The sequence below is a fragment of the Eurosta solidaginis genome, chromosome 2, assembly GCF_040869045.1.
Source record: "Eurosta solidaginis isolate ZX-2024a chromosome 2, ASM4086904v1, whole genome shotgun sequence".
Classification (NCBI taxonomy): Eukaryota; Metazoa; Arthropoda; class Insecta; order Diptera; family Tephritidae; genus Eurosta; species Eurosta solidaginis.
Genome location: NC_090320.1, coordinates 181,700,431 through 181,728,323, shown reverse-complemented (window position 1 = coordinate 181,728,323; position 27,893 = coordinate 181,700,431). Strand labels below are relative to the sequence as shown.

At 36.7% G+C, this 27,893-nt stretch overlaps 2 protein-coding genes across 14 annotated transcripts in view; one reads left to right on the top strand and one right to left on the bottom strand.

Annotated features, from left to right (window-relative positions):
* Positions 1 to 2,352: 2,352 nt before the first annotated feature.
* Positions 2,353 to 12,829, bottom strand: LOC137241772 (putative nuclease HARBI1). The gene is made up of 5 exons (XM_067769183.1): positions 12,815 to 12,829; positions 4,050 to 4,193; positions 3,031 to 3,457; positions 2,892 to 2,969; positions 2,353 to 2,388 (listed from the first exon to the last, which is right to left on the bottom strand). The coding sequence occupies exons 2-5, from the start codon at positions 4,166 to 4,168 to the stop codon at positions 2,353 to 2,355; spliced, it is 660 nt and encodes a 219-aa protein (XP_067625284.1). The 5' UTR covers positions 4,169 to 4,193; positions 12,815 to 12,829.
* An 11,539-nt stretch (positions 12,830 to 24,368) lies between these two features.
* The window catches only part of LOC137240365 (uncharacterized), a 259,874-nt gene continuing 256,349 nt past the window's right edge, over positions 24,369 to 27,893 (top strand). For 4 of the 13 annotated variants that reach the window (XM_067766507.1, XM_067766502.1, XM_067766512.1 and 1 more), the window contains exon 1: positions 24,371 to 24,433. The gene's annotated coding sequence lies outside the window, so the exon portion shown is untranslated. Of the gene's footprint in view, positions 24,522 to 24,581; positions 24,598 to 24,747; positions 24,897 to 24,933; positions 25,077 to 27,893 lie in introns of those variants that run through there. The other 9 variants (XM_067766508.1, XM_067766506.1, XM_067766501.1 and 6 more) reach the window with 7 other exon arrangements.

Below are 27,893 nucleotides of genomic sequence, written 5' to 3'. Positions count from 1 at the left end.
CTTATGCCACTTTCAAAATAAACGGCTCATACATTTCACCAACCAAACGTTGTCAAGTTTTGGTCACAAAGCTCTTGGTTCTAGCATTATGTTGTTGATTGCAATGAAATAAAATGTATAGTACAGTTAGGTTTTAGTAAGAAATGGTTCAAAATTTGCGTTCTGGTGTTGCCGAACTATGTATGTGGAAAACTCAGTAAATCATAAATGAAACTAGGCAATTTAGTTAGTGCTATTTTTATAGATGCTTACTTTTAACGTTTAAACTTCATATCAGAGCCTAGATTCAGTAAGTGTGAGTTTTTATCCCAGGCCTCAGGGGTTCTGCTAGCACCTGCGGGAATAATTTTATACAAAACATTTATTTTGGCTTAACACCACAATAGTCCTCGAATTCCTTGAACTCATTGAACTGGGTGAAAAAGATTTAAATATCTACGTGCCAAACAAGAAGTAATGCATAGAATATCTTTGTATAAGTTTTAAAGTGTTATATTATTTTCACACAGACGGCTTATTGAATAATAAAGGCAATTTTCTACATTAAGACGCTTATTGAGCTCAATCTTCCCTACAAAATTCGAATCTATTATTATTTCATTAGTAGCTAATCGAATGCCTAATGAAGTCAAAAGCACAATGCAACTCTGTTGGCAGCGTTCCACTTCCGTTTCCGCTTCTTAGTTTTTGCTGTGTTCAGTGCTTAAAAATGTCATTTGTCAAAGCAAATGTCATTGTCTGCATGGCGGAACGATACAAGGTGGCCACATCGAACAGCTGAATATAACCTTTTTTATTTGATTTGATATATCAACTACCGGCGCAGTACGATTTTGACATTTGTCCATCGAATTTACAAGTACATGGAATTTTTTTTGTTTGTAGGTATGTCACCATGCTCCCACCTTGTATCGTTCCGCCATGATTGTCTGTCTCATCCTTCATACTAATCGAGCAGTTACTTCTGTGTGAAAGCAAAAAATTTACGATTTCATTGGCAGGTGAAATGAGATCATTAAGTTTCTGTGTGAAAACAGTATTAGGCTCACGGCAGAGTGCTCGCTATAAGCTACACTAGGCGAGAAACAATTTTTATTTTCATATATTTTACATAGTGTTGTATAACCGTTATTAATATTATTTTAAAACAAGAGTTCTTTTTGATTAGTCGGTTATTTCATCAACAATTAACGACAATCAGGCAGGTTCTGTAATTCACTTTCGAGTGAATATCAAGCAAAATCATTTTGAATTCGACTAACGGTGTTCTGTGTTTCACTTCCACTGTTTTATTTTCACATTTTTTTTCAAAATGAACGCCCTGTGATTTGGCATGTTCTAGAAAACGAATTCACAAGATAACATTCGGTTAGCATTCGCTTCAATTTGAATTGGTGAATTTGGCAAGAGAAAACATGTAAGTTAAATCGCAATAAACACACGCCAATTTAATAAATTGACGTTGAATACTTTAGGGGTAAGCATAAAAATGTACGCCAAGAAACAGTTTTACTGCAATTTATGGAGAAGCACCCACATATTGCAAAGGGTTTCATTAAAGGTGACAAGTTGAAAGTGGATGCACTATGGGCGGAGGTGGTAGTGGAATTGAACGAGCATGGCCCACCTCATAAGGATATTTCTGGCTGGAAAAAGGTGCAAAATTAAATTTTTTCTGTATAATTTGTGTATTTTCTTATACTTATTTAAATTTGTACAATTGGCAGGTTTGGATAGATTGGAAAGCCTTTATAAAAAGGAAACTCGTTCATAATAGCAAAGAAGCTAGGGCAACTGGAGGTGGACCATACAACAAATATGTACTAACCCCAACAGAAGATGCAATTGCCCGTTTATGTAACTTGATTACTTCTGTGAAAGGTGTTCCAAACACAAAAGACTACGGGGCTGCAGAAAGCGAGACACCTTCAGATTCATCAAGTGATTATGACCAGCCATCTACAAGTAGAGCTGCTGCATTATCTCGCTCGCGAAGGTCTGATCCTTCTGCAACTGATTGCCTTAAGGCCAACATTGACGAGCAAACAAAACATATGAAAAACATTGTAAATGGTTTAAAAGGATGTATTGAGGCAACTGTGTATGTGAGCGGAGCAGTTGAAACTCTCTGTGAAGCAGTAAAGGCAACGACGACTGCTATACGTGAAGGCAATGCCGAAAGAAAGAGACACCATCTTGAAATGGAAAGACAGCGGCAAACGGAAAATGAGCTGAAACAAAAGGAAAATGAACTGACTGAACTTAAAATACATTTAAAATATAACAAAAGCGGAAACAATAATTAGATTCTTAGTTTGTAATTTATGTAATGAAGTATCAAATTTTAATTTATTAACTGACACCTGAAATGTGATTAATTTTGTGTACCTGAAATGTGATTTTAATATAATAATTAAAGTATTTGCTTTGTGTTTTCTACTTTCACGAATTTCTATGAAGGTGACTGGCTATGTTTTCTCTAATTAATGCAGCTTCGTCATAAAGTATAGAATCGTTAAATATTTCTTCGGCAAGAGTATCTTCCTGATTTTCTATGTCAACATCTACGATTTCCTGGACTTTGTAGTGTATACAAATGTTGTGTAAAGCACAAAAACATTAATTATTTGTACAACCTTTTCCGGTTGGTATTGAAGAGTACGAGCTAAACATCTAAATCGGCTTTTTAACACCCCTATAGTTCTTTCAACTATATTGCGTCCTGAACAATGTTTTTGGTTAAACGTATGCTCTGCTGTGTTAGCTTGTGGATTTCTGAACGGTGTTAGCAGAAATGGCTGAAGTGGATATCCGGCATCACCCAAAAGCCAAGAACCACGTTCTCCATTCTCATAACGGCGTTGGAAGGAGTCATTAAGCATTTTACTTACACTCCATATCAAAGCATCGTGACTTGACCCAGGGTGACGACCATCAACACTTCTAATAACCATATTGTAATCACATATCTGTAATAATTTACTTATTTAAATTATTTTTTATTTTTAGATTTTATATTTGTATACTCACAATCATTGCATTCATGCTAAAATAACCCTTACGGTTATAAAATATGCTGTGATCTTTATTAGGTTTAGTTATTTGTATGTGCGTCCCGTCTATGCAGCCAATTACTCCAGGAATCCCAAAGTGTTGCTGAAAATGTTGCTTCGATTGAGTCAGTTCGCTTTCTGTCATTCGCAACTTAATCCACCGGGGACACAAATATTTTTTCAAAATACGCAGCACTTCTTTTAACACCTTTGATACCGTGCTTCGCCCCATAGCGATGTAGCTATCCTTACCCACAGCTTTTTGGAAGCCACCTTCGGCTAAAAATCGCAATGTTGCAGCCATTTGCAGTGTCGTTGGAAGCGAAGTGTGCTTTATATGTGGCGCAGCAATATTTAAGAGCATAATGAATGCTTCGTTGCTAACACGATAGCTGGACACGAAACTATAATGAGAATCACTATGTAAAAAGCAGAATACACCGCATGCCCTACAAACTTATACTAGGTTCAAACACACACCAAATTGGCAATTTATACTATTTGGGCAATTTATTACGCAATTTGTCATATAATAAATTGTAATAATAAATTGCCAATTTAAAAAAAATTGCGTAATAAATTGTTTCAAACTGCAAATGCAACATTGTAAAGTGTGTTTATTGAGTATATTTAAACGTCAGTTACGCATGGCTGAACTATATGGTTGGCTCATCTCATCAGCTGATTTTATGTCTTTCATTTCACTGGAGTAGGGATTTTCAAAAGAAGATGGCAAACTCAAAATGAAACCAAAACATTGAACACATTTTCTTACAACACACAAAAATTTCATAGTTTTATGTTTTCATTCCATTTCATTCGCCTAATAATGTGCGTGTTTATTTTGACAGTCTGAACAAAGGTATGTTCTTGCTGTAGAGATGAGCCAACCAGCTATCAAATTACTATTGTGTAAGCTATATCGAGTTGCATGAACAGCACTCAATTCAAATCGAAATTTCCTCAATTTATTTTTCTGTTTGAACATAGTATTACGCAGATTCCGGCACATCTAATGGATTTGAGTGGTCACGGAGTATATTTCTATGAAGAGCTTCTTCTCCATTTCTCTCATTTTCCAAAATAATAAACGAAAGCGTTGTTATAGCACTCATTTTTTATTTTAAGTTTTATTTTTCCCTAAAATGTATTATTTTTTCTTTATCAATTGACAACTGTCAAATGCTAAGTTCATTTTAAGGGTGAATTTAAAACGAGCTCTAAAATGAACGAAACATTTGTTTTTCAGAACACCAAATTTAAATTCACTCGTTTTAAGATTCATTTTCATATTCACTTTCACTCGAATCTTTTTAATGCCTGGCATAAATTATATCCTAGGTGAAATGTTATTGTTCTGATACATTTTATTGACTGAGCAATTTTTTATGGTGAGAGTTCCATTGAAGTAAATTCAAAATTATATGGGGGCTGACGAAAGTTTGGCGAATTTTTGGGCAATATTGTGAAGTTTTGCCTGAGTGAAAAAGAAAGAAAAGTACTAATCGTGGCTACTGCCTAAAATGGACCAAATTGAAGAAAAGGGACCAGCGGAGCAAATGGGGACGGAAGGGACCATTTTTGGTCCAAATGGACCAAAGTGGCAACCGTGAAAGCGAAGAAAACTACCTTTCAAATTTCTCCACAGACACTGGTGAGTTTTTCGGTAATGACAGCGTTACCACTTGGGCCAGGATAAAAGAACTGGTAACGATATTCGGTTACATAATGTTCTGGGTACTATTTTACCGGTAACGCTCAGATTCGGGGCGTAAGTCTAAAAACAAATTATTTAGGCCATACAATTTTACATAATATATTCATTTTAAATCATGATAGAAAAACTATAAATTTTTTAATTACGTATCTACAACAAAATATGAAATATACAAGAACCACAACATGATGTGCAATTGCTTTAGGCACAAAGCTCCTGGCAGAAGTAAAACTTTTAATATCAGCCTTGGGACGATTGTTATTTAGGTCAAAACCATTTCCGACATTTTTGGACGTGTTTTAATTGACACCTTTTTCTTAAAAATTAGTGCTATAGCTTTTTTTAAGTGCAAAATCCCATACTATTTAAATGGAAACTATATCGCATTTATGGCATGGTTTAAAGAACTTATAATACTAGTTATAAATTTGATAATTTTGTTGTTAAGTAAAATTTTATTTTGCAATTTGGGGAAAAAAATTTTAAAATAACAGGCAGCCTATTATGTGTACACAGTAGTTGAGTGGTGCCAAATTTCACAGGACTGATCCGGATCGTTCTTATGAGATTTGATCGTGATCCAGAGCTGGATGGATTGGAAAGCAATAAATGTAAACGGCTTTGTTCTATAATAAATGAATGATTAAATTTAATTTGAAAGCTAAGAGTGATAAATATATGAATGATAAATCAATACAAATAGTATTAACTTCAAAACTGCTCAAATGGACGTACCATATGAAAGCAAGCACTGGAATTTTAGTGTCTGATGAAAACTAGCTTTATTTACGTGTGACGAAAAGTAGAAATTTCATTTTGTGCCTGACGCAAGGATGGATTTCACTTTGCAGCTGACGAAAAGTATCAATTTCGTTTAATGGCTAACGGAATCCTTCTGCGGGTTAGGGGCTGTAGAATTTGCCTGTGGTACGTATACTTATCGTAAAAGGCGATCATAGTACCATGAAGCCGATTACCGTCATCTTATTGGTGACGCTTAAAAACGTAGCAAATGGACGTCATTTTATTAGTTACGCTTATAAACAATGCTAACCAGTCCTGTTTAATCAAAAGAGAGCAGTGAAGACGTGGTGTATCACCTGCGCGGCCCTATTCACGTTCGTTTAAAACTGTACAATGTATCGTATATGCTTGCGTTCAGGCCTTAGTTCGTGCTTTGAGGACTCGCAAGGGTTGTGGTTTCATATCGCACTTCGGCGGTTGTCTTCGGATTTTTCCTTAATGCGATGAATCCACTTCCGGGGAAGTTGACAATAAAACTTTGCAGTCTCTTCTTCGCTGGAGTTGGAAATATAGCATCTTCCGCGTAATGCGGTCACTTCAGCCCCCGTATCAGAAAAAAAACATTTTCTTGGGAGTAATGCAGTATTTTTCCTTGGAAAGTTGGCATATAATTTACTCTTGGCCCGCCCACAAGGGTAAACTGCCTCTTTACTTATTCTAACCTAAGCATAAATATTGCAAAGATTCTTCGGAGGAGGGTCAAATAAAGTGCCTATCGTTTGTGGATAACAATTAATAATTGTAAGAGTGGGTTTGTGCTCATCCTTCTTTTTGAAATGTTTGCAACTGCTATGCTGACCGAAGGCATCTGATGTAGAGTTAATGTGATCAGTACCTGCGATTAATGTAGATGTATGTATCTTTTAAAGATGACGTCGAAATAGTTATTTACAGCAAATGGACATTTCAATCATGATGCAGGTTTATCCTGGTGCCTAGAACAGGTTGTTCACTTTAGAGGTTTACACCGATAACTCTATCGTCGGCGTAGGCACTATTATATACCGGCGGTGGCGGCGTGTGTGGCGCGCCGGCTTACGCCGGTGTTCTTACTTTAAAAAGCTTGATTTTTCTATTTAAAAAATAATATTTAGGAAACCCCGGTCTAAGGACTGGTACTGCTGCGTCTGCCGAGAAAAGTTTAAGTACTTAAAATGGTCACATTTTGTCTGTATGTCTCGTACAAAGAGTAGTTTCACCGAAGGAGATGTTCTGTGTTAACTCCTAATACTCGTTGTTGACACGATTTCTTTAAATCATTTGTGGCCCCTTGCTGGTCACGCACAGAGGCGACTTACGATTGCTATTAATGGCCCTTTAATACTCATGGCTCTCGTGGCACAGTTTTAACGATTAACACCAACGCTGACCTATTGCTGATCCCGGTAAAGGGCGCCTCTAGTTTTTTAGGCTGTTTTAAGAGCTATAATTCCCTATGTGCGAAGAGTAGTAATCCTGTCCACCACCAGTCACTACCACGCCTCTGGCCCGCTAACCACATGCCAGCACAAAAGCTATAGGATTGCGACTTCGAGCTCATACCTTCGTCGTCACTTTACTGGAAGCTCTAGGTGTAATACCGAAGACTTTCTAACTGATTTTTTTGTCGCGCTATGCTTCCGAGGGTGTATGATGGTAGCGTACTCCGCCTTCCATACCGAAACCATGGGTTCAAGAGCCGGGCAAAGCAGATGCCGTTCGGAGTCGGCATAAAACAAGTAGGTCCCGTCCCGCCAATTTGTAAGAAAAATTAAAAATTAAGAGAACGACGCAAATTGGCCTGAAATCTCTGCGGAGGTTATCGCGCCTTACATTTATTTAGTTATGCTGCCGAGCACTACTAGAGAAATACCTTAAAACATTAAGGAGTAACAATTCGGATATTATTTCGTAACTTATAGGTGAAAATAGTATAATCCCACATAATAAATTTTACAAGACCCTGTAGACCAAAATGTGCAGACGTTTGTGCTCGAAACATTGATTTCAATAGTCTTCACTAAACCAAACGATATTTAAGAATGAAAGTCGACCGATTTTAAGTTGAAAGATGTTAATGTTAGGCTCAGTCCAAACTGTTGTTTTCATGCCTTTTGTTACAAGAATTTATTATAAATAACCCAGTAGCTACAGTTTTCAGCCTAGTTCGACTGTCCACTACGTTAGGGTAATAGGACACCCGGTCATTTGTTCGAGTGTCTTGGGAAAGCTTTTGCTTCACCAATTTGAGTGTTCTTGAGAAGGACAAAGCCTCACCTGGCAAATACATGTGCGTACGTATTCACATATGTAACAGGGGTCGTAACGCGTCGGTTATATTTAAACTTGGTTGGTAGGCTATAAACAATGTGATTCACTCCATTGGGTTAGTTGGGGACATGGCCGCCAACTTTAAGAAGTGTCAAACCAAGAGATTTGGGTATTGAATGATGAAGTGTGAAAATCGTAAGGGCAAGTGATTTTTCAAACCCTTCTCATACATCTCGTACATATATCTTCAACTTAAGAATGAGGTGAGAATCATTTCAAAGGAGTGTTTAAACCCCTGGAACCTACTAAAGGATTGTGCATCACTGATTTCGCTTATTATTATTTTTTTTAACAACTTAAGGACAATTTGAAAACATGCTCGACTTGGGTCATCTTATTTGAATTCATTGTTCCTTATTGATTTTTAAAAAAATTATGCAAAGTGAGCATTTAAATTTTTTATACAACGCTTCTTTTAGTGCTTTGTTTTAATAACTTGGTGAATTGGGTGATGCAATTTCCGTGTCAACCTGGCATTGAAAGCGACTGTTTTTATACTCAGCGTGCTTTGCACACAGAGTATATTAACTTTGATTGGATAAAGGTTGGTTATACATGTATAAAGGAATCGAGATAGATATAGACTTCCATATATCAAAATCATCAGTATCGAAAAAAAATTTGATGTTCGTCCGTCCGTTTGCACGATAACTTGAGTAAATATTGAGATATCTTCACCAAATTTGGTACACTAGCTTATCCCAGAATAGATTGGTATTGAAAATGAGCGAAATCGGATGATAGCCACGCCCACTTTTTATATATATAAAATTTTTGAAAACACAAAAACCTGATAATTTAGTAAATAATACACCTAGAATGTTGAAATTTGACATGTGGGCTGATATTGAGACTCTTGATAAAATGGGTGTGGCACCGCCCACTTATGATAAAATCAATTTTGCAAGAGGTTGCCTTTACTATAAGTAATGATTTGAAGAAAAATTAACGAAATCGGTTAAGGACCACGCCCACTTTTATATAAAAGATTTTAAAAAGGGTCGTGGACGAATAAAATAAGCTATATCTTTGCAAAACAGAGCTTTATATCAGTGGTATTTCATTTCCCAAGTGGATTTATAACAGTAAATAGGAAAAACTTCAAATTTAAAAAAAATGGGCGTGTCACCGCCCCTTTTATGACTTAGCAATTTTCTATGTTTCGGGGGCCATAACTCGAAGAAAAATTAACGGATCGTAATAAAAATGGGTACACAACTTTTTCCTATGGCAGGAAATATTTCTAGGAAAAATGGACGCGATCGGTTAAAGACCACGCCCACTTTTAAATAAAAGATTTTTGAAAGGGTCGTAGACGAAAATAATAAGCTATATCTTAGCGAAAAAGAGCTTTGTGTCAATAGAATTTTACTTTCTAAATTGAATTATAACATTAAATTGTAAAACATTAAAATTTTTGAAAATGGGTGTGGCACCGCCCCTTTTATGACTAAGCAATTTTCTATGTTTCGGGAGCCATAACTGGAAGAAAAATTAACACATCGTAATGAAATTCTGTACACATATTTTCCTTATAGCAGAAAATATTTATAGTAAAAATGGACGGGATCGGTTAAAGACTACGGCAGCTTAGATATAAAACAAATTAAAAAGGGTCGTAGACTAGAATAATATGCTATAACTTAGCAAAAATTGTTTTGAATCAATGATATTTCACTTATCAAGTTTTACTGTAAGAGGAAATGGGGAGACATTTTTCTTTTAAACGAGCGGTGCCATGTGTTATGTAGAAAAGTAATTTATCTGAAATGAAATGTACAATTGAAGCTCACGCTGAGTACATAATGTTCGGTTACACCCGAACTTAGACACCTTTACTTGTTTTTAAATAACTTTTGAATGGGTTAAAAGAGCTAAATTTGATTCTTATAACTGGCAGTGATGCGCATCCGTTGATACCCCTTTCAACCATATCGGACCAATTTTCGACATGAACAATAAATGGCCTAGACATTCTTGAATGAGTAGAAAATATAGTAACGCGTCGAACGCCCCCGCCGCGCTGATATTTTTGACATACGCGGCGGCGTGCGAAAAACGACAAACATCGGCGGCGGCGGCAGAATTTATCGGTGGCGTATATCTCTAGTTCACATTAAAATTGAGGAATTGTATCATATGTCTACTGAGCTCTAGCATTAAAACATGTTACAGCTAATATTTGTACTTGGAATAGAATAGTAAAGGAATTCAAGGTGGAGTTGCCTTCCAAGCGGATGCAACTATCCTTAAAATTGCAAGAGCTTGGGTATCGTTCCAAGGTAAGACATTGTGGTCGAAACATCCGATTACAAACTAATTTGAAACCAATAATACGGCTACGAAGTACTGAGGCCAAAAGCTGGGCCATTGATCATGCAACTAGATCCGTGTTTGACACCGTGAGGTTGAGTCTTGCTTTTTATATGATGCTCCATAGTAATGTAAGACATACCGGCAATAAAAAGTGTATATATATTTTTTAAAGTGAATAAAAGCGAAACTTATAAAAATATCCGTATAAGTGCAGTAAAAACGGCAGTAAAAGCTGGACTTGTAATTTTTTCCCTTAAAATATGGACTTAATATATTTTCCCTAAAACACGGACATACCTGATCCTTCAATGGACACCTCGGGGGAATGCGCGTGCATATCAACTAATATGAAGCTAAGTGTCACCTTGATACCTGATACCAAAAAAATCCGCAAGCGATTCTGAAATTATTCCCAATTCGTTCCGATTTAATCCTTTAATGTTCAGGATACTGTGCCGAAGTATTCCCAAAATGGTCCAAGAATATATGAGACAGTTCCATTCATCTCAAAATTGTTTCAAAGTCCGTCCTTCTCTTACGCATGGACAAAGGTGACACTTATATCATCCTAGCTTTACCCGGCGTACGTTGTAACGCCCGAGATTGAATGAATGTTGCGTTATTTTTTCGGTTTTGTTTGTTGATAATTTGGTTTATTGTTCTGTAAATTGAACTGAATTTTGTACGCATATTTGGTGAAATTTTCGTTTATTGTAATGCATGTGGGTACACAATATTTTTGGTTTTTTCGTTCGGTGCAAAAATAAACAAATTTTTTGGCGTTCCAACTCTAGAGCAAGCAACATATAGCTGGCCATAGGAAAAGCACGGACTATCTAAATTTAATCCTGCAACAGTAAGCGATTGTCCTTGAGGTTTGTTGATTGTAATTACAGGAAACTGTAAGCGCGTAAAATTTAATGGCAGATCTGTAGGAATCATTGGGATCCGCGGTATTAGCACATCTTCACCTTTGCTTTTACCGCTGATGATTGTTGCTTCGATTACATTCGGCATTAATTTCTTAACGCAAAGTCTGGTTCCATTGCACAATTTTGGTGGGTCTAAATTCCGAAGAAGCATGCTTGGTGAGCCAATTTTCAAAGTTAATATATGCGCAGGCATTCCAGGTGGTTCTAAAGAGTTTAGAAATTCATGCCCCTATTACCGTTTACAACTCAACTCTGTTTCAGTTGAAAGTTTGCAATTTGGTATTACAGATTACAACTCAACCTGTCAAAGACAGTCGGTTGAAGTTGCTTGGGCTAACAACTTTTTGTCGCATTACCACCGTTTACAACCTTGTGTTGGTGTATTTGTCAAAGACATCAAAATCTGGCAACTGATTAATAGCAGTTGTCTCATACAATTTTGCAGTTGTTTTGAAAAAATGTAACGTTTTACAAAACGGTTCACTACCTAATTTTTAAGAAAAATTTTTAAAGTTGGTATCAAAATACATGTTTCGATCTCCGTTTTAAGAATCCGAAAGCAAAAATTACAAATTTCATTTCTGTCATATCATTTCGGTTCAAATTTTCATGTGGTTGTTGTATTTTGCCATATTTTTATTAAACACTAATGCAGGTGTTGGACCTACCCAGGGTTATTTTTAAAAATCGCGGCCGAAGGCCGCCAACGCAGAAAGGTGTTCTGTGCAAAAAAACTATGGATCGGGCCTCATATTTCACACCCTCTCGGGGCCATTTTATGGGTCTTTGTAAATATCTTTCGATAGAAATAAAATTTTTAATTTCCGCTTTCGGATTCTTAAAACGGATGTCGGAACGTGTCCTTTGATACTTTTTGAAAAAAATTAGATGGGGCACCTTCTTGTAAAACGTTGCCGGAAGAAAATTTAAAAAAAATGGAAAGCGAGTAATTAAACCTCTTTTAAATTAATTTAAACAAACTTTATAATCAGCAATTTTGTACACATTTAGAGAAAAAACAAGTTTTCAACCGAGGATTACATTGAACAACTTTTTGACTTTCTGGAGCGACGTCCCAAAGTTGGACGAGGCAGGGCTTAGTTCGTATGCAGCCAAAATAGGTGAAATTATGCGAACGTGAGTCCCATTGATACTACCCGCTACTCCTGGGAGTCCTGTTTTAGAGTAAAATGCGGTTTTTGTAGCGCCTTGCTCTGGATTTGGGTTTTAATCCACTTCGCACAAATATGCTCCTCAATATCTAAAACCTCTTTATTAACTGTAGATGTTGTCCAGTCCAAAAAGTAAAATCATTTCTATAGCATTTTTGAAAGCTGCTGTCAGCAAGGAGTGTAGTTTTAAAATAGGGGTACAGCCGTCCATCGAGCAATATTCTTCCTTACTTAACAGAAAATAACGTACAAATCTGGAAAATAAATTCATTGGCACTTAAACGTTTTCTGACTTGGTGCTCGGTAGTTCCAAGGGATTGGAGTGATAATGCTAATTTTTTCCGTTTTCGCGACATGTCAATTTTGTCACCAAAATTTTGGTCGTTATAAAATAAATTTAATATTATTTAATTGATATCCATTTTGCTATTAATAAAAAAATCACTTTTGCAAATGCTTAAATTTCCGCCACAAATTGGTCAGCTGCTCATTTATCTGTCAAATCATCACCTTTTTAAGTTGGCAATATCAATTCAACTTCAACTCAAATAAGTTGTAATTCGTAATACCAAACAGGAGTTGAGTTGTCTTAAAGTTGAGTTGTTTTGATTGCAACCCAACTAAGTTGAGCTGTAAAGCGTAAAAGGGGCATTAGTTGGATAATTCACAATTTGATCTTCTTCTGTAACTGTGTCGATCGATTTATATTTCGTCACTTCACCAGGAATTTGGTTTTGAATGCGATCATTGATTTTGTCAACATGCTCATTTTTGGGAGCTAAGATTGCTCGTTCGTATAGCCAAAAAAAATTTTTATTTAAAATTCTTAATTCCGAAATATGAAAAACCTTCGCCTTGATCGAAGGAACCTTTAGCCGAAATTTGGGGATGATTGAAGTGTTGAAAATACGTTTCCCAAGCGAGCACACACACACACACAGAATTTGATTTTTATATATATAAGTTAAGGATTCTTTTATTAAGAATTCCAAAAAAATATATTTTTAGGGTCTTTACGACCTTTATTGAGTCACATCAAAAGTAGAACTAACTTTACAAAAATCATTAACTTATAACTACGCTTAATTAATTGGCCGACTCCGCTGGCGTTGCTGCTGCGTTTTGCTATTCCGCGAATTAGCCAACTTTAGTTGCGCATGTTGGGCTTCCTGTTTAAATGAATTGGAGCTTTAATTTGCTGACGTCGCGTCTGGCAATTTTGTGGGAAAGTATTGAACTTCCGCTCTAAATAAATTCAAGCTAATTTTGCTGACATTGCTTCTTGAGCTTTTATGTGAAATATTGTGCAACGATTGTTGCATATCCGCTTTACCTGTATTTATTATTGCTTATTAATCATTTATTGTTGTAGCAATTGTTAACATATGCCATGTTAACACTTCCCCTCTTAAAAACGTTCGTCCCGAGCGTTGTCAAAAATAAGGTAAGTTATTAAAATTTATGTATGTGGGCTGCTCGTTTGAAAAATCTTTGATCTTACCTAGAGTGATGCTTGGTGCAGGTATTTGGTTAATGTCAAGATTTGATGAAATTACTATCTTGTTTTTGGACTTCTTCCAGAATTTGCAAAAAATTATTATGATGATTAAAGTAGTCACAACTGCTCCAAGTGAAAGTGAGCTGTTGGATATAGTTGCTACTTTAAGAAGATTTATTCTGTGTATATTCTCTATGTGTAACTCTTTTAGAGCCTTGAGGGAGAGTAACTCAATTCGATTCTTTTCGATTGGTGCAGGTTGCAAGACTGCTGGGATAGCGGGAAATGGTACTATGTCATAGTTAATGTACGTTTGACTATTAATTTTCAGCGTTGAATTATGAAAGTTGATAAGTTGTGTTCCTGATATATTCTTAAGCTCGCCGTCTGTGAATATCTGTCCTTTAAAGCCATTAAGGAGTAATATACCCGATTTTATTTCTTCGATTTGGGGAATGTGGTGGCCGTTGCTTTTAGTTCAAGTTGAATTAAGACTACTTATTATCCTAGGCATACAAGTTTTATTACTTATGTCAACTAAATGATTCTGTCTACAAATTTCTATTTTCTTATAGCTATCGCAAAGTTTTTTTATTCCGTAAATTTCTTTTTTTCCTCTTAATATTTTTTCGAATTCTATATCAATTATAGTGTTGTCTGCTTTTACAACAGGTCTTAAAATAATTTTTTGAAAATTTTCTTTAATAACTAGTGGTATTTTTACCAAGTAAAAAATTTTCATATTTTGATTAATAACATTTATATTGGCAATCTCTAGTGCCTCTTCCGCATTTTTAAACGGTATTTTCTCATATTCGAGTTTTTCCATAGCAATTTCAATTTCAATTTTATTTAACAATAGTGTATTCAATATGTCTTTTTTCGCCCATTGTATGGCGTATTTAATATTCGTCAATTCTTCCTTAATTAATCTTATTCTATTTTGCAAGTTGGTTATTGTTTCGTTTTCTACATAAATATCTTTCCTTATGTTATTAAAGAGATTATTTACTATATTTGTAATATTATTAATTTTTTCATTGAAAAGTTCATTTATAATTACTTGTTTATTATTATTATTGTTAATTTCGTTAAGATTATTTGTTATTACTTCAAGATCTTCATGATCTGGGCTTCCGGCGATGCATTTCCATGCCGTCCCTAAAATGTTTATAGATTTCTTTTGTTTCTTTTCAATTGGTTTGATCGTGTCTAATATCTGGAGGGATTGGGTTAGCTCGTGTATTAAGGTGGGATACAGGATGTTATCCTTAGGTATGTCCGATGAAATAAATTTGTACATGTCTGTCAAAAATTGTTCGTACTTGTTGAGGTCAATTATATGTATAAGCCTAAAGGCACCGTTCTGTATTTTTACTAGTCCGTCATTAATCGTCACTAGTTGCGAGTTCGTATAGTCGTAAATGTCTACTGTCGCAGTGGCACAGTAAATTAACAGGAGTCTGAAAATGAAAGGGTAAATTTTTAATTTCTAATATTGCTTTTATGGACTACTTTTCCTGTTTCTGTTAAAATGGTTGAGTTTCTGTCTTCCTTTACTACTTCTTTTCTAAACTTGGGGGAAATTTTCGTACCTAACCGTTTATTGAATTTCACATATACGGTTTCTCCTGGGTGAAAAATCTTTATGGGATGCCGGGTTTTATTATGATAAGAAAGATCTTTAAGCTGTTTATTTCTTAACTGGGAGATGTTTTCTTCCCTCGCTCTTTCGAATTGGCTTGGGTCAGTAGAGACTGTTCTCCCGAAAAACACCTCTATTGGTTTCTTTTTTGTTGTTGAGTGAATTGTATAATTATATTCGTAGACAGAGTTGTCGAGAAGTTCGGCGAATGAAGAGAAGGTGCGTTCTGCTTTTAAGCAACGCATTATTTCTGTGAGGGTCGAGTGGAATCGTTCCACTTGACCGTTAACGGAACTGGTATAAGGCGGTGTTTTGAAAACTTGTATGTTTAAAGTGTCCTCCATTAAAAATCTTATGGAAGCTGAGTTCAGGGATGTTTCGTTGTCTATTATGACATATTGGGGTACACCAAATTGAAAAAGTATTTCACGGAGAGGTTCCTTAACGTGTTCTATTGCTCTGGATTTAAGTATTTTGGTTTGAGCATATTTTGAAAATTTGTCTATTGCTGTCAGGACTATGTTTCGGTCGGTCATGTAAATGTCGATGTGCAAAATTTGTCCTGGGAATTGAGGTATGGGAGTTTCTCCTAATTTTGGTTTACTGGGGTGTCTATCATATTTATTTTCTTTACAGGTTGAACATTGTTGAATTATTCTTTTAATTTTTGTAGTCATAGATGGGAAGTAGAAATTTTCGAGAATTTGAATTTTATTTTCTCGACAATTTCTGTGAGCTCTTTTGTGGGTTTTGATTATGATTTCTTCCTGTTCTTGTTCGTCTGTCACGTCCTGGACTTGCAGTTGTGTAAACCTGATCTTATAGTTGCTAAAGTGGATTGGGTATATTTCCTGAATTTTTCCAATAATTCGTTCTTCTGTTTTAATACAGTTAACTACGGAGGGGTTGAGGTATCTTTTAAGGCGGTCTATCAAAATTTCTGGGCTATAGTCGGGTTCCTCTAAAATGTGCCTGTGGTAAGTGGGAAATATTATTTTAAATTGGTACGTTGAAGTTTCAGCTACTTTCAGAAATAGCTGATTTTTGAAAACATTTATTGGGATTTCGACGTGAGGAATTAAATTATCCGATGAACTCTCGTCACTATGTTGAGTTGTGGATAAGGAATTAATTGGTTCAGGTGGCATTCTTGAAAGGGCGTCAGCTACAACGTTAGTTGTGCCAGGTTTGAAGTGGAGTTCGTGATTATATTCCTCTAAAATGGATTTCCAGCGTTTCATTTCAGAGTTGTTGTTTTTATTGCTAAGAGCCTGGGTAAGGGGTTGATGATCTGTAAATATTTTTACTTTTGCTGAGCCGTAAAGATAGTTCCTGAAATTGTTTAGGGCCCATATTATAGCTAAAAACTCTTTCTCGTTTGTAGCATAGGCTTCTTCTGTTTTGTTGAGTGTTCTTGAAATGAATGCGATAGGTTTTTTATCCTGAGAAAGGACTGCACCAATCGCATAATTAGAGGCATCGGTTGTTAAATGGAAATCTTTGCTGAAGTCGGGGTATGCGAGTATAACATCGTCAGACATAAGGGATTTTTTTATTTTATCGAAAGCATCTTTTCCTTCTTCATTTAATTCGATATTTATTTTAACTGATTTGCTTTTAGATATACGCCCTTCTTCCCCTCTTAAGAGTATCGTTAGGGGTTTAGCCAACATGGCGTAATCTTTAATGAAGCGGCGGTAGTAGCCGGAAAGGCCTAAGAATGAGCGAAGTTGCTTAATGGTTTTTGGGTAAGGTATTTTTGATATTGCTTCAACCTTTGCGGGGTTTTTTGTAATTCCTCTTGAGGAAATAATGAATCCTAGGAACTCTACAGAGTCCTTGAAAAAATGGCATTTATCGAGTTGGATCTTCATGTTAGAGTCTTCTAGAGTTTTAAAAATTTGCTGTAAGTGGAGAGCGTGCTCTTCTTCAGAGTTGCTGAAGACGACTATGTCATCGATATAGACGTAGCATAGTTTGCCGATGTGATGACGAAGAATGTCATCTAGGGTTCGCTGGAATATTGACGGGGCATTTTTGAGTCCGAATGGCAATCTCGTGAACTCGTACTTGCCATTATTGATTGAGAAAGCCGTTTTCTCAATATCGGATTCCTTGAGCGGGATTTGATGAAATCCGCTTTTTAGGTCTAACACGGAAAAAAATTTATTTTTCCCGAACTGAGACAATACTTCATTTATCTGAGGTATTGGGTAGCGGTCTGCTACAGTAATCGCGTTAAGCTTGCGATAGTCGATAACGACTCGATACTGCTTGTTTCCTTGGGAGTCAGGCTTTTTCGCTACCACCCAAACGGGTGAGTTGTAAGGTGACCTTGATGGTCGAATAATGCCGTCGTCTAGCATTTTATTTATTTGGGATTCAACTTCGCTTTTAAGCGACATGGGGTAGGGATAGTATCGTGTATAAACAGGAGTATCTTTATTGGTTCTGATATCGCCTACGACTTTAGTGGTGTATGTAAGTTTATCGTTGGGTTCCGCGAAGAGACTAGAAAATTTTTCTACTAGATTATTGATTTTACTTTTCTGACTTGGTGACATGTTGTCTTCCTTAAGGTCAATTTTGTTAATTGATCCCGAAGCTAACTGTTTTATCCTAATTCTTGTGTTTCCTTTTATTTCCATAAAGTCATCCTTGACGTGGATCACAGCTTCGAGTTCCTTGAGGCTGTCGTTTCCAAGTATACCATGGAAGGATTTTATTGTGGGGAGGAGGTAAAATTTCAATTTGTTATCGGTGTTAAAAAGATTGAGATAGGTGTGTTCTTTGATTTCGATGTCTCCCGCTATTGATTTTGCAAAAAAAATTTTGTCGTTTCTGATTGGATTGGGAACAATGGAGGGCTGTATATAGTTTTTTGTAGATCCTGTATCTATTAAAAATTTTACAGTTTCTCCAATCTTCAGTTTGCACTGGAAGTAAGGTAGCGAAGAGTGGTTCATCCTAAAAAATGTAGGTCTGTTGTGTCTAGGTAATTGTCCTTGTGTTGTTCCTCGCAGTTGTCAGGAGTGGTATAAGTTTCGTCGTTGTAATAATCTGCATTTGTCTGATCGTCATTTGTCATGGTAGGGGAATATTCCTCAGGTTGGTCGGCATCTATATGGAAGTTCCTTTGGATTTTGTTTGGGGGAACTGGTGCTGGAGGGTTTCCGGTAGGGGGTCTTTTGTTAGTTGGGTCATTAGGACGCGGCCTATTCATATAATTTATGTTGCGCGTTCTCAGCGACTGGTCTATATCCATGGGTTCTGGACGGGGCTGAGGCTTCTGAAAGGGCCTCGGTGGTGGATAGTTTGGTTGCTGACCATAATGATTAGCTGGTTGTGGACGTTGGCCTTGACCACTTACCTGTGGTGGTTGGTATGGGTTGGTTGCGTACAACCTGGGTTGGGGCATGTATGCCAATTCTGGGTAGAATTCATTATTTAGCCTTCTAGGAGGCAAAGGTGGTCGAAATTCCTGCGGCTTTCTACCTTGGCCATTATTGCTTAGAGCATAATGTGACCTGAAATTCTGATTTTCTAGTTTAAGGCACAGGTGGAGTGCCTGAGGGAGGTCCGCCGGTTCTCTCATTCCTAGGAGTCTGGGGAGATATCCTTTGAGGCCACGGACAAAAGTGTCTAGGGCTTTATCCCTATAAGTGCGGGTTAGTAGGTGCATGGCTTCTGTGCCGACTTCCATGCAGCCTAGTTTATTTAATATTAAGGACAAATGAGAGTATACCCGTTGGTAAAACTCTTGGATCGTAAGGTTACCCTGTACGAGTGAAGTCATTTGGTACTCGAGGGTACCAAGGTCGCGCTTGTCCGCGTAATGGAGTGTCAGGCATTTTGATATGGCCTGCCAGTCTAATGGATGTGTTGTACGACTCCAGGGCGACATCGGCGTTGCCCACAATTTTATTTCGTATGACATTAAGTATCCCATAGTATTTGGGAGTTCCTCTTTGAGGCTCGTATATTTGGAGGATTCTGTCCACACTTTTCCTCCAAGATGTGAATTCTCCTGGGTTTCCAGAGAATTCCCGAAGACATCTTACGACATCCGGAATTTTGCCAAGTTCGGAAACATTACCGGTTAAATTTGTATCGATTGTAATGTCCGTAAAGATCGAAAAATTCGCGATAGGATTTAGGGCGGCTTGAACTAGGTTCCGCCCCTCGGTTTTCAGGATGTTGGTGACAAGTCCTGAGACAATATTTGTAAGTTCTTCCATTGAAAACGCATTGGGGTTACGAGGAGCTTGCTGACCAGAAGGTGCAGCTGGAGCTTGGGGTGCGTTCAAGATTGGTGGACGAACGAGGTTGTTTGGATTCATTTCAACTGTTAAATTTATTTGATATAATTAATTTCTTTTATTAATAGTGAAATTCAATGAACCGAACCAATTGAAAATCTAAAGTATAAAACCTTTCTTTAAGTTTTCCACAAGAAGTGATAAATTTAGTTATTTAAATTTTGGTAATTGATTCACTTTTATCATAAAATTTTCTCGGTGTTGTCACTAATTATTCACAAAGGGTTAATTCTACACTCTTTTTACTTTACTTTTTATCAATCTAGCTCTCAATAGAGGCTTGTTACTATTCCTAAAATTTTAATTCTAAGGCGAATACTTTTTTCGCAGAGTTTGCCTTGCAATTTTTCGTTTATCCAATAAAATTTCTCGAATTAATTTTTCATTTTACTTTTAACTTCAAAATAAGATTTTTTTTCAACTACACTTTTCAAACGATTTCCTTAGTAATCTACTATTCATTTACTTAAAAATTTTTATTTCACAAATTTCTTTCACTTACTTATTTCGAAACTTAACTTACATTGCTAGCTTCTCCATTTTTTTGGGGAAGGTTCTTCGCGTACCGGCTGACGACTGGGCGTCTCCTTTTTGTCCTTGGTCGGTCTACTGGGGGGCCGATATACGCTGCTTCTATTCTCTGGCCTCGGTTGCTGCTTTCGTTGCTTCTTTCGTTTTTCCTTTTCTTAAAGTATTCCACTCGAATATTGCACGCTTTCTTAATCGCGCGATTTTACACGGTTTTTTGTTTAGTGTTTTTCGGAACGGAATCTAAAGGATTTAACCACTACTTTCTGCAACCCGCGAACAACCGTAGGCCCCACGTTGGGCGCCAGTTAAGGATTCTTTTATTAAGAATTCCAAAAAAATATATTTTTAGGGTCTTTACGACTTTTATTGAGTCACATCAAAAGTAGAACTAACTTTACAAAAATCATTAACTTATAACTACGCTTAATTAATTGGCCGACTCCGCTGGCGTTGCTGCTGCGTTTTGCTATTCCGCGAATTAGCCAACTTTAGTTGCGCATGTTGGGCTTCCTGTTTAAATGAATTGGAGCTTTAATTTGCTGACGTCGCGTCTGGCAATTTTGTGGGAAAGTATTGAACTTCCGCTCTAAATAAATTCAAGCTAATTTTGCTGACATTGCTTCTTGAGCTTTTATGTGAAATATTGTGCAACGAGAGTTGCATATCCGCTTTACCTGTATTTATTATTGCTTATTAATCATTTATTGTTGTAGCAATTGTTAACATATGCCATGTTAACATATATATATATAGATAGATGTAAATAGACTGAAGCTAACACATTTTTTTAACGGCGGCAGATTACTAAACGTCCAAAAGGAATAACAGCCAAACTCAACAATGCAGTCAAACTATGATCTTTGATATTAAAATTTTACATAACCACTGTAAAAATTTTTATGAGGATCAAAAATATAAAGTTGGAGTGGAATAAATATGATTTCGATATTATCTTTACATAAGGTCCGGTTTTTTAGTAGTTGATTAAGCTAGGCTTAAACTAAGTTTGCTTAGTCAAACTACAGAGCAGTTTTTCAGCCACAGTTTAAGGCCGCCTTTTGGGAAGGCTTTTTTGTATGGAGACATTGGTTTATTGTTATCTAGATAATTAGCTTATGTGAGGTCCCCGTGGACCGGCCAGTTCAACCTAACCTATCTAGATGGATTTTCCTTACCGAACAAACTTAAAACAAAATTCTGAAGCCTTGATATCCAACATCATTTTCTAATTAAGTATTCCTAAATCTGATAGTTCTCAAGTTGATATCCAACATCATTCTCCAATCACTATTCAACTTTTAAGAAATTTTGTAATATTTATAGTTCTTAAGTTGATCCCCAACGTCATTCTCACATTATTCCTCAACTTTTGAGAGATTTTGAGAAATGTACAGTGTTCACAACATCAATAATAATAACATCAAAGACAACAGCTATATTTAGTGATGCGTTATGAATTAAAAATAAATTTATAATAATTTCATTTGTTTAAAATTAGAGAAACACACTTGAGTAAAAGTTGGGAGCTATCTTTTTTTCAACTAAAGCAACAGCAGTTTTTGCTTTATAAAAAATTCCCTTTTTTGCTGAGAACGCTATGATGCTCAAGTTGAGCCACTGATTCGAAACAACTCTTGAGATTTTAGAAGTGTTCTAGAAATCAATATGAGTTCTAATAGTACTCAGGCCCAAAAGCTTATTGTGTATATTCGATGCCATTGCGAACGAACGTAAATAACTGATAGGATAACTAGAGATTAACCCTGCCAGATCGGCAGCTTAAGCTCAGTATAAACTTCAGTAAAAGGTTAGTATACTGTAAAAAATATGTTACGGATGTTTGGTCAAGTGGATCTCTTAGGCTGCATCGGTACAATTAAACCGGATGGATATGGCTGTGGGGATTTCGAGACTCCGCCGGCCACCTGTGGTCTGATCCTGTATAAATGGGCCTCGAGCCAGCTCAGCAAGCGGACACTACGTCTTGCAGGGTAGCATGATCCTTCTGTTCAGAAGTGGATGGCAGGAGGTCTGCCGAAATGATTGGAATCAGTAAAGCTTATCTATCAATGGTGATTTGGGTTTTGACAGGGCACTGTGCAATGGGAGTCCAATATATTGGAAACCCTATCCTGCTGCAGCTGTGTAAAGGATGATGATTTCACAGCTTTTTCGGTCGCGACTTACTTGGATATCCAGAGGATTTCTATAAGGTTGAGATTGGTCTCATTAGAAACTATATAGTTGCTACCCTAAGTAGCTGTAACTATGTCACCGTTATTTTTTGTGGTACCACAATGCACTTTCATGCTACTCAAGTGAGCGTCCCCTACCAGGGCAACTGACCTAGCCTAATCATTGCGTGGTTGCCTCGTTACAATTGCCTTGTAAACGTTGAGACACAATGGACCGTAAACATGTTGTCGCAAAATGATTCTAGTCATTATTTGCCGCTTAACCGCCTAAGCGATTCTCGCCATTTTATAACAAGTCACGCTAGCTATCCCTGTTTTGCGTCAACTGACGCCAATTGGGAGCACCAAGGGCGGTCAAGCCTTCCTCCACCCGCCCCTCCCAACTCACTGGAAGTTTCCCCCTTTCTCTGCTTCCAAACTGCGTGTCGACTGAAATACTTTTTGACCGGATCTTCTTCGTCCAATCACACAACATGACCTAGCCAGCGAAGCATTGAGGTTTTTATTTGCTGAACTATCGTCATATTTGCGTAGAGCTCTTACAGATCAACATTATACCTCCTTCGATACTCGCCGTCGGCATTACGGACAGGAACATAAATCTTCCGGAAAACTATTATCTCGAGCACTCCAAGAGCCATCTCATGTTCTCTCGACACCGTCCATGATTCCGAGCGATACATGAGGACAGTTATGATGCGCGACTTTTGGACCGTGACTTTTGTTCTTCGAGAGAGTACTTTACTTTTCGATTTTCAAAGTAACACTTGTTGGCAAGAGCTATTCTCCGTTTGATTTCTAGGCTGACATTGTTTTTGCTGTTAATGCTGATTCCTAAGTAAACGAATTCCTTCACATTCTGGAATTTATATCCGCCAACAGTTACGTGGCTGAGGCTCCGAAGCTCCTCACGTTTTTTCCTTCTAAATAGGCGCTTCCCTTCCTTCCCGCCTCACGATAATGCTCCAATATACTGCGCGTTGCCATGCACTTACGCAGCGTGGCCCTAAAAGCAACGTTCTTCTATTCCAAGGCAGCGCGACATTCCTCATCGTAGAAACCTATGGTACCAGCAGCGGTGGTATGTAATGAGAGAAAGACATGCTTCCACTGATCGGTCACATCGTTAGGTCGAAGATTGCAAACTTTCCTTGCGTCACTGTGCGCACATTCTTTGCTGCGAAGGGGCGTCTATGAATTTTGGCTGCTAGAGGTAACGGTCCGAGTCGATATTTGCACCTCGTAGAGTACGCACATCCAGGACGCTGGTACTATGTATGTCTGTCATCGATCACTACGTTATCGATTTGGTTTCGTGTTCTTCGCTAGCGAAGTAGCTTGGTGTATGTTTTTATGCTGGAGCCTGCTACTGCATATGACTATATTTCGAGCCACGGCGAAGTCAATCAGCCTCAACCCGTTGGAAGATGTGACACTGTGGAGGCCAATTTTCCGACCGTATGATCTTAATGTCATTACGGGACGGAAAGTCATCGTGTGTCTTTTTTTAATTAATCATAGAAGAAGTCCTTGTCCTTTTCGTTCTTATCGTATATAGGTGTGTAAGCAGGGAGCGACACCGCTTAAAACAATTTTTTTTCTAATTGTATTCGCTGTTAATGCTGACGCTGGGAACCAGTACTATCGATAGCGATCGCTAGTGAGCGATTGCGGTATATGGAGTTTTGGCTAACAGAACGTGTGATATTTACTATTCATATTGACGACAATACGGTCAGGCTTCAACTGTATTTCGTCAGTAATGTTGCAAAGGCGTGTTGCTATCATGTTGTCGGTGCTCACCGATGTCTTTTGTTGTTGACTGCACCGCCGAATGCTTGTTTTGTTCACATCGGAATCAGTTTCCTCTGCGGCATTCAACGTTTCGTGTTCGTAATGCAATCGGATGTGCATATAAGAGAATTTTACATTGTTACAAAAGTATTTTATTGTTTTTAATTACTGATATTTTTGAATTTATTTTTCTATAACTTTATAACATAACATGTTAATGAAGATCAAATAAAAGGTGTACTTTATTCACTGATTCCGCAATATATTTTCCTCTACATATAATTGCATACAGATTAAATATACATAAGTACGTACGTGTGTTTCGTATTTATAAATATATGTACGTGTGTAAAGATATGTGGTCGAAAAATCGCAGATTTAAAATTTTTGTGAATGAAATTTGGCACAAACGCATCGCAATGATTAAAGTGTGTGGGTGAAACAGAGATGTGTACGTGGTATTTTGGTTCGTTTTCGTTGTTTCGCAATTATCCTACGCAGCAAAAAGAATACATTGTTAAGAAAATAGTAAAAGCTGTGTGTGAATTACATATGTACATGCAATAAGTACAAAGGTATTGCGTCAAAGGCAGACTGGCGTTAATCTAAGGTGTGCCATTCCATATACTATTTTATTGCATTGCTTACGCATGCGAAAAGATGCTTCGTGAATGGTGTGGCTGGTGTGGCCGAGATGGATGTTAATACCTATAGAACTACAAAGCCATTTAAATACAAAATGTGAATTTATTTTCATACATACATACGGGATGGAATTTTTATTGTAACGGTAGCGAGAGTTTTGAGCAAAACTTTTATTATTTTGATGAAAAATGTTAAAGTGATGATTAGATTGTATTAATGAAGCGGGCATTGCCCTCATTGCTTATGTATGAAAACATGGTAATAGTCTTGAAGATGGGTCGATTGCTAATACGCGTTCAAATATGGCGTTCATATCGGGAGAGCTGTCAAACGACGCTTCTTGACTTCAGTATTATCAATCTGAAAGCGGATAATAAAAATTTTAGCTCGTTCTAAAGATATTAACGAAGACCCGGAAATGACCTCGGGTCTCTTCGAAACAGGGGGTGGGATCCATAGTATTTTTGGGCACAACACCTTTCTGCGTTGGCGGCCTTGGGCCACGCTTATAAAAAATTACCCTTGCCGGTCAACCAATAGGGTGGGATCACAATTAAATCCGTGCAAATTCCCTTTCTACCCAAAATTTTGTCAGTGCACAACAACATTACAACAACTACATGGAATTTGACAACTTCAACTGCAAATATCTCTGGGCGGGGATACAATTTTTCATTTCCGAAGTCAAACGCGTCTTTTGACAACTCTCCCGATATTTTTTGACGTCTATAAGCAGTCGACTCCTGTTCTAGACTTTTACCGAAAACATTTAATTGAAGCAATTCTTAAAAATTAAAACAACGTGACACTATGAAATTAATACAAATAGACAACATTGGTAAATTCTTTGTATTTCTATAAATATAGCAATGCAAATAGGTATCAGTTTCTTTGAAACCACCAACCACCAACAACAAAAAGCGTAGCTTTGACATATGAAAATATACAAATTATGTTCTGTCCAAAAAATAAACTATGCAAAGTTGGAAATTGGGATGAGTTTACAACGACTAAGGCATGGCGTGGCTGAATGTGTTTGTAACAGTTCAACCATTGCAGGAGTTCGGGTTCGAGTTCCACTCCCGGGAGAAAAGCCTTTGAAGAAATTTACGAGGTATAATCGAAACAGCTGTCGCCTTGTCCGTCGTGATGTAACGTTGTTTAAATTTTTCATAAATTATTAAACAATGAAATATAGTCAGATAAATTACAATTAAAAATAATTAATTAGTAGTGCCAAGGAAAGGTCTGAGAAGAGCTTAACGGGCGCGACATTATAAAATTTATAAAATCACGAAAATCATTTTACCATATACATATGTATATAAATTTAAATTTTTTCCAATTGATACCATGTTTAAAGAAAAACACTTTTTAATATTTTCTGACTTAGTAGCCTTATAAAATGAAACTTTTTTTTTTTAATGTATTTTGCGCAATATCTACACGATCGGTGCTATGCATGTATATGAGAATAAAATACATTCTATCTTTATAGTTTAAAATAACTCCTTCCCCTTTGATGCGCATATTGGCGGTAAATATATTACGGTAATCCAGGTCCAAACTTTGGTCAATATCTCTAAAACGAAGACCTAATGGTGTTTCTTTTCTGAAAATAATGTCGCCCATTGGTTTTTCACAGCTCTTTGGACAATTTGTGCGTTTCTTCCAAAAATTTGTTTCCACTAAATAAGAAAAGGGGCATCCTTACCTACAAATACATCCACTTTTCAAAGTTCTGGGTGACCTAGTTCAAATGTGGCCATATAAACCGTTACCGAGATGGTCAGGCTAGCACCTTAATGGAGCTGTGTTACCGGAGCGTACCGGATCTGTATCCGGCAAAGGACCATCACATCGATAACACTCCCCAAAGCCTTCGGGGAGTAACCTTATCGCTACAACAACAACAACAACAATCTAGTTCAAAAGCTAGAATTTAAGGGTGCAACATAGGCGTAAAATTTGTTTCAGAAAAGAAAACGCCATAACATAGAAGAATTACGAACTTGAAATCGCTATTATTTTTCCGTTTTCTGCTTGAATAATAGAATTCCGGTTTTAAAGCTTTGACCTAGTAATCAAGGAAAATGTACCAAATGTACCAGCCGAAACACGTATAAAAGGTGAGAAAATAATTATTGAATTGAAAAAAAAAGAAACAACGTGACATCCGTCCGTAATCGACTGTTTCGCAAGTCGTCTTGCATTAAAATTCGAATTGTATTTTAATCGTTCTCTAACATAAATGTTTGGTGGGCACAGCGAACTCTTTTGTAGGGCGTTTACTTCACTACAAAAGAGTGACGTAAGCTTAAGCAGAGTGGCCAGTGTATACATATGTATGTTTGTACGTATATTAGAGCGGGTCAAATTGTATGGATGGATTTTTTTCTATCAGGAGTATAGCAAAAACGTAATCTACAGATGATTCTAAGAAAAATTGCTGAAGACATCGAGGTCCCGATTTTTGCAAAATAGATATTTTGCCATATGAATGTAGGGTTTGGCTAAAAAATCTTCATAGCTTCTGATAGAATTATAGGAAAAATATCATATTGGGCTTAATTTAAAGGTATTTGACGTAAATTTCAGAATCTGTATTAATATCTATAGTGTTTTTGAATTTTAGTAGAGATATCAGGATTAAATTATGACAAATTAGCTTAAAATGAACTTTTAACTAATATATTATAATTTTTAACAAATTTCTTATGGACATTTTTTTTCTTTACAGCTAAAATAAGTTCAGAACATTTCCAAGAACTTTCATTCAGACAGTTTTTCTTTTTTCGAATTCGTTTTAGTAGAAAAAAATTTTCAAAAAAAAACAATTTTTATAATTTTAATGCAATTTATTTTTTTACTTAGAATTGACCATTTTAACGTATTTTTCAAAATAAAAGTAATTTTATGTTGTTATTTTTTAAAATCTTTTTTGCTCTCCATTCGTGGTTGT

Coding starts and splice junctions, on each gene's coding strand:
- LOC137241772 (XM_067769183.1), bottom strand. CDS start 4,168: ATGAGTGCTATAACAACGCTTTCGTTTATTATTTTGGAAAATGAGAGA. Junction 3,458..4,049: donor TTAGATGTGCCGGAATCTGC/GTAATACTATGT, acceptor TTCTCATTATAG/TTTCGTGTCCAGCTATCGTG. Junction 2,389..2,891: donor ACGATGCTTTGATATGGAGT/GTAAGTAAAATG, acceptor ATCACATTTCAG/GTACACAAAATTAATCACAT.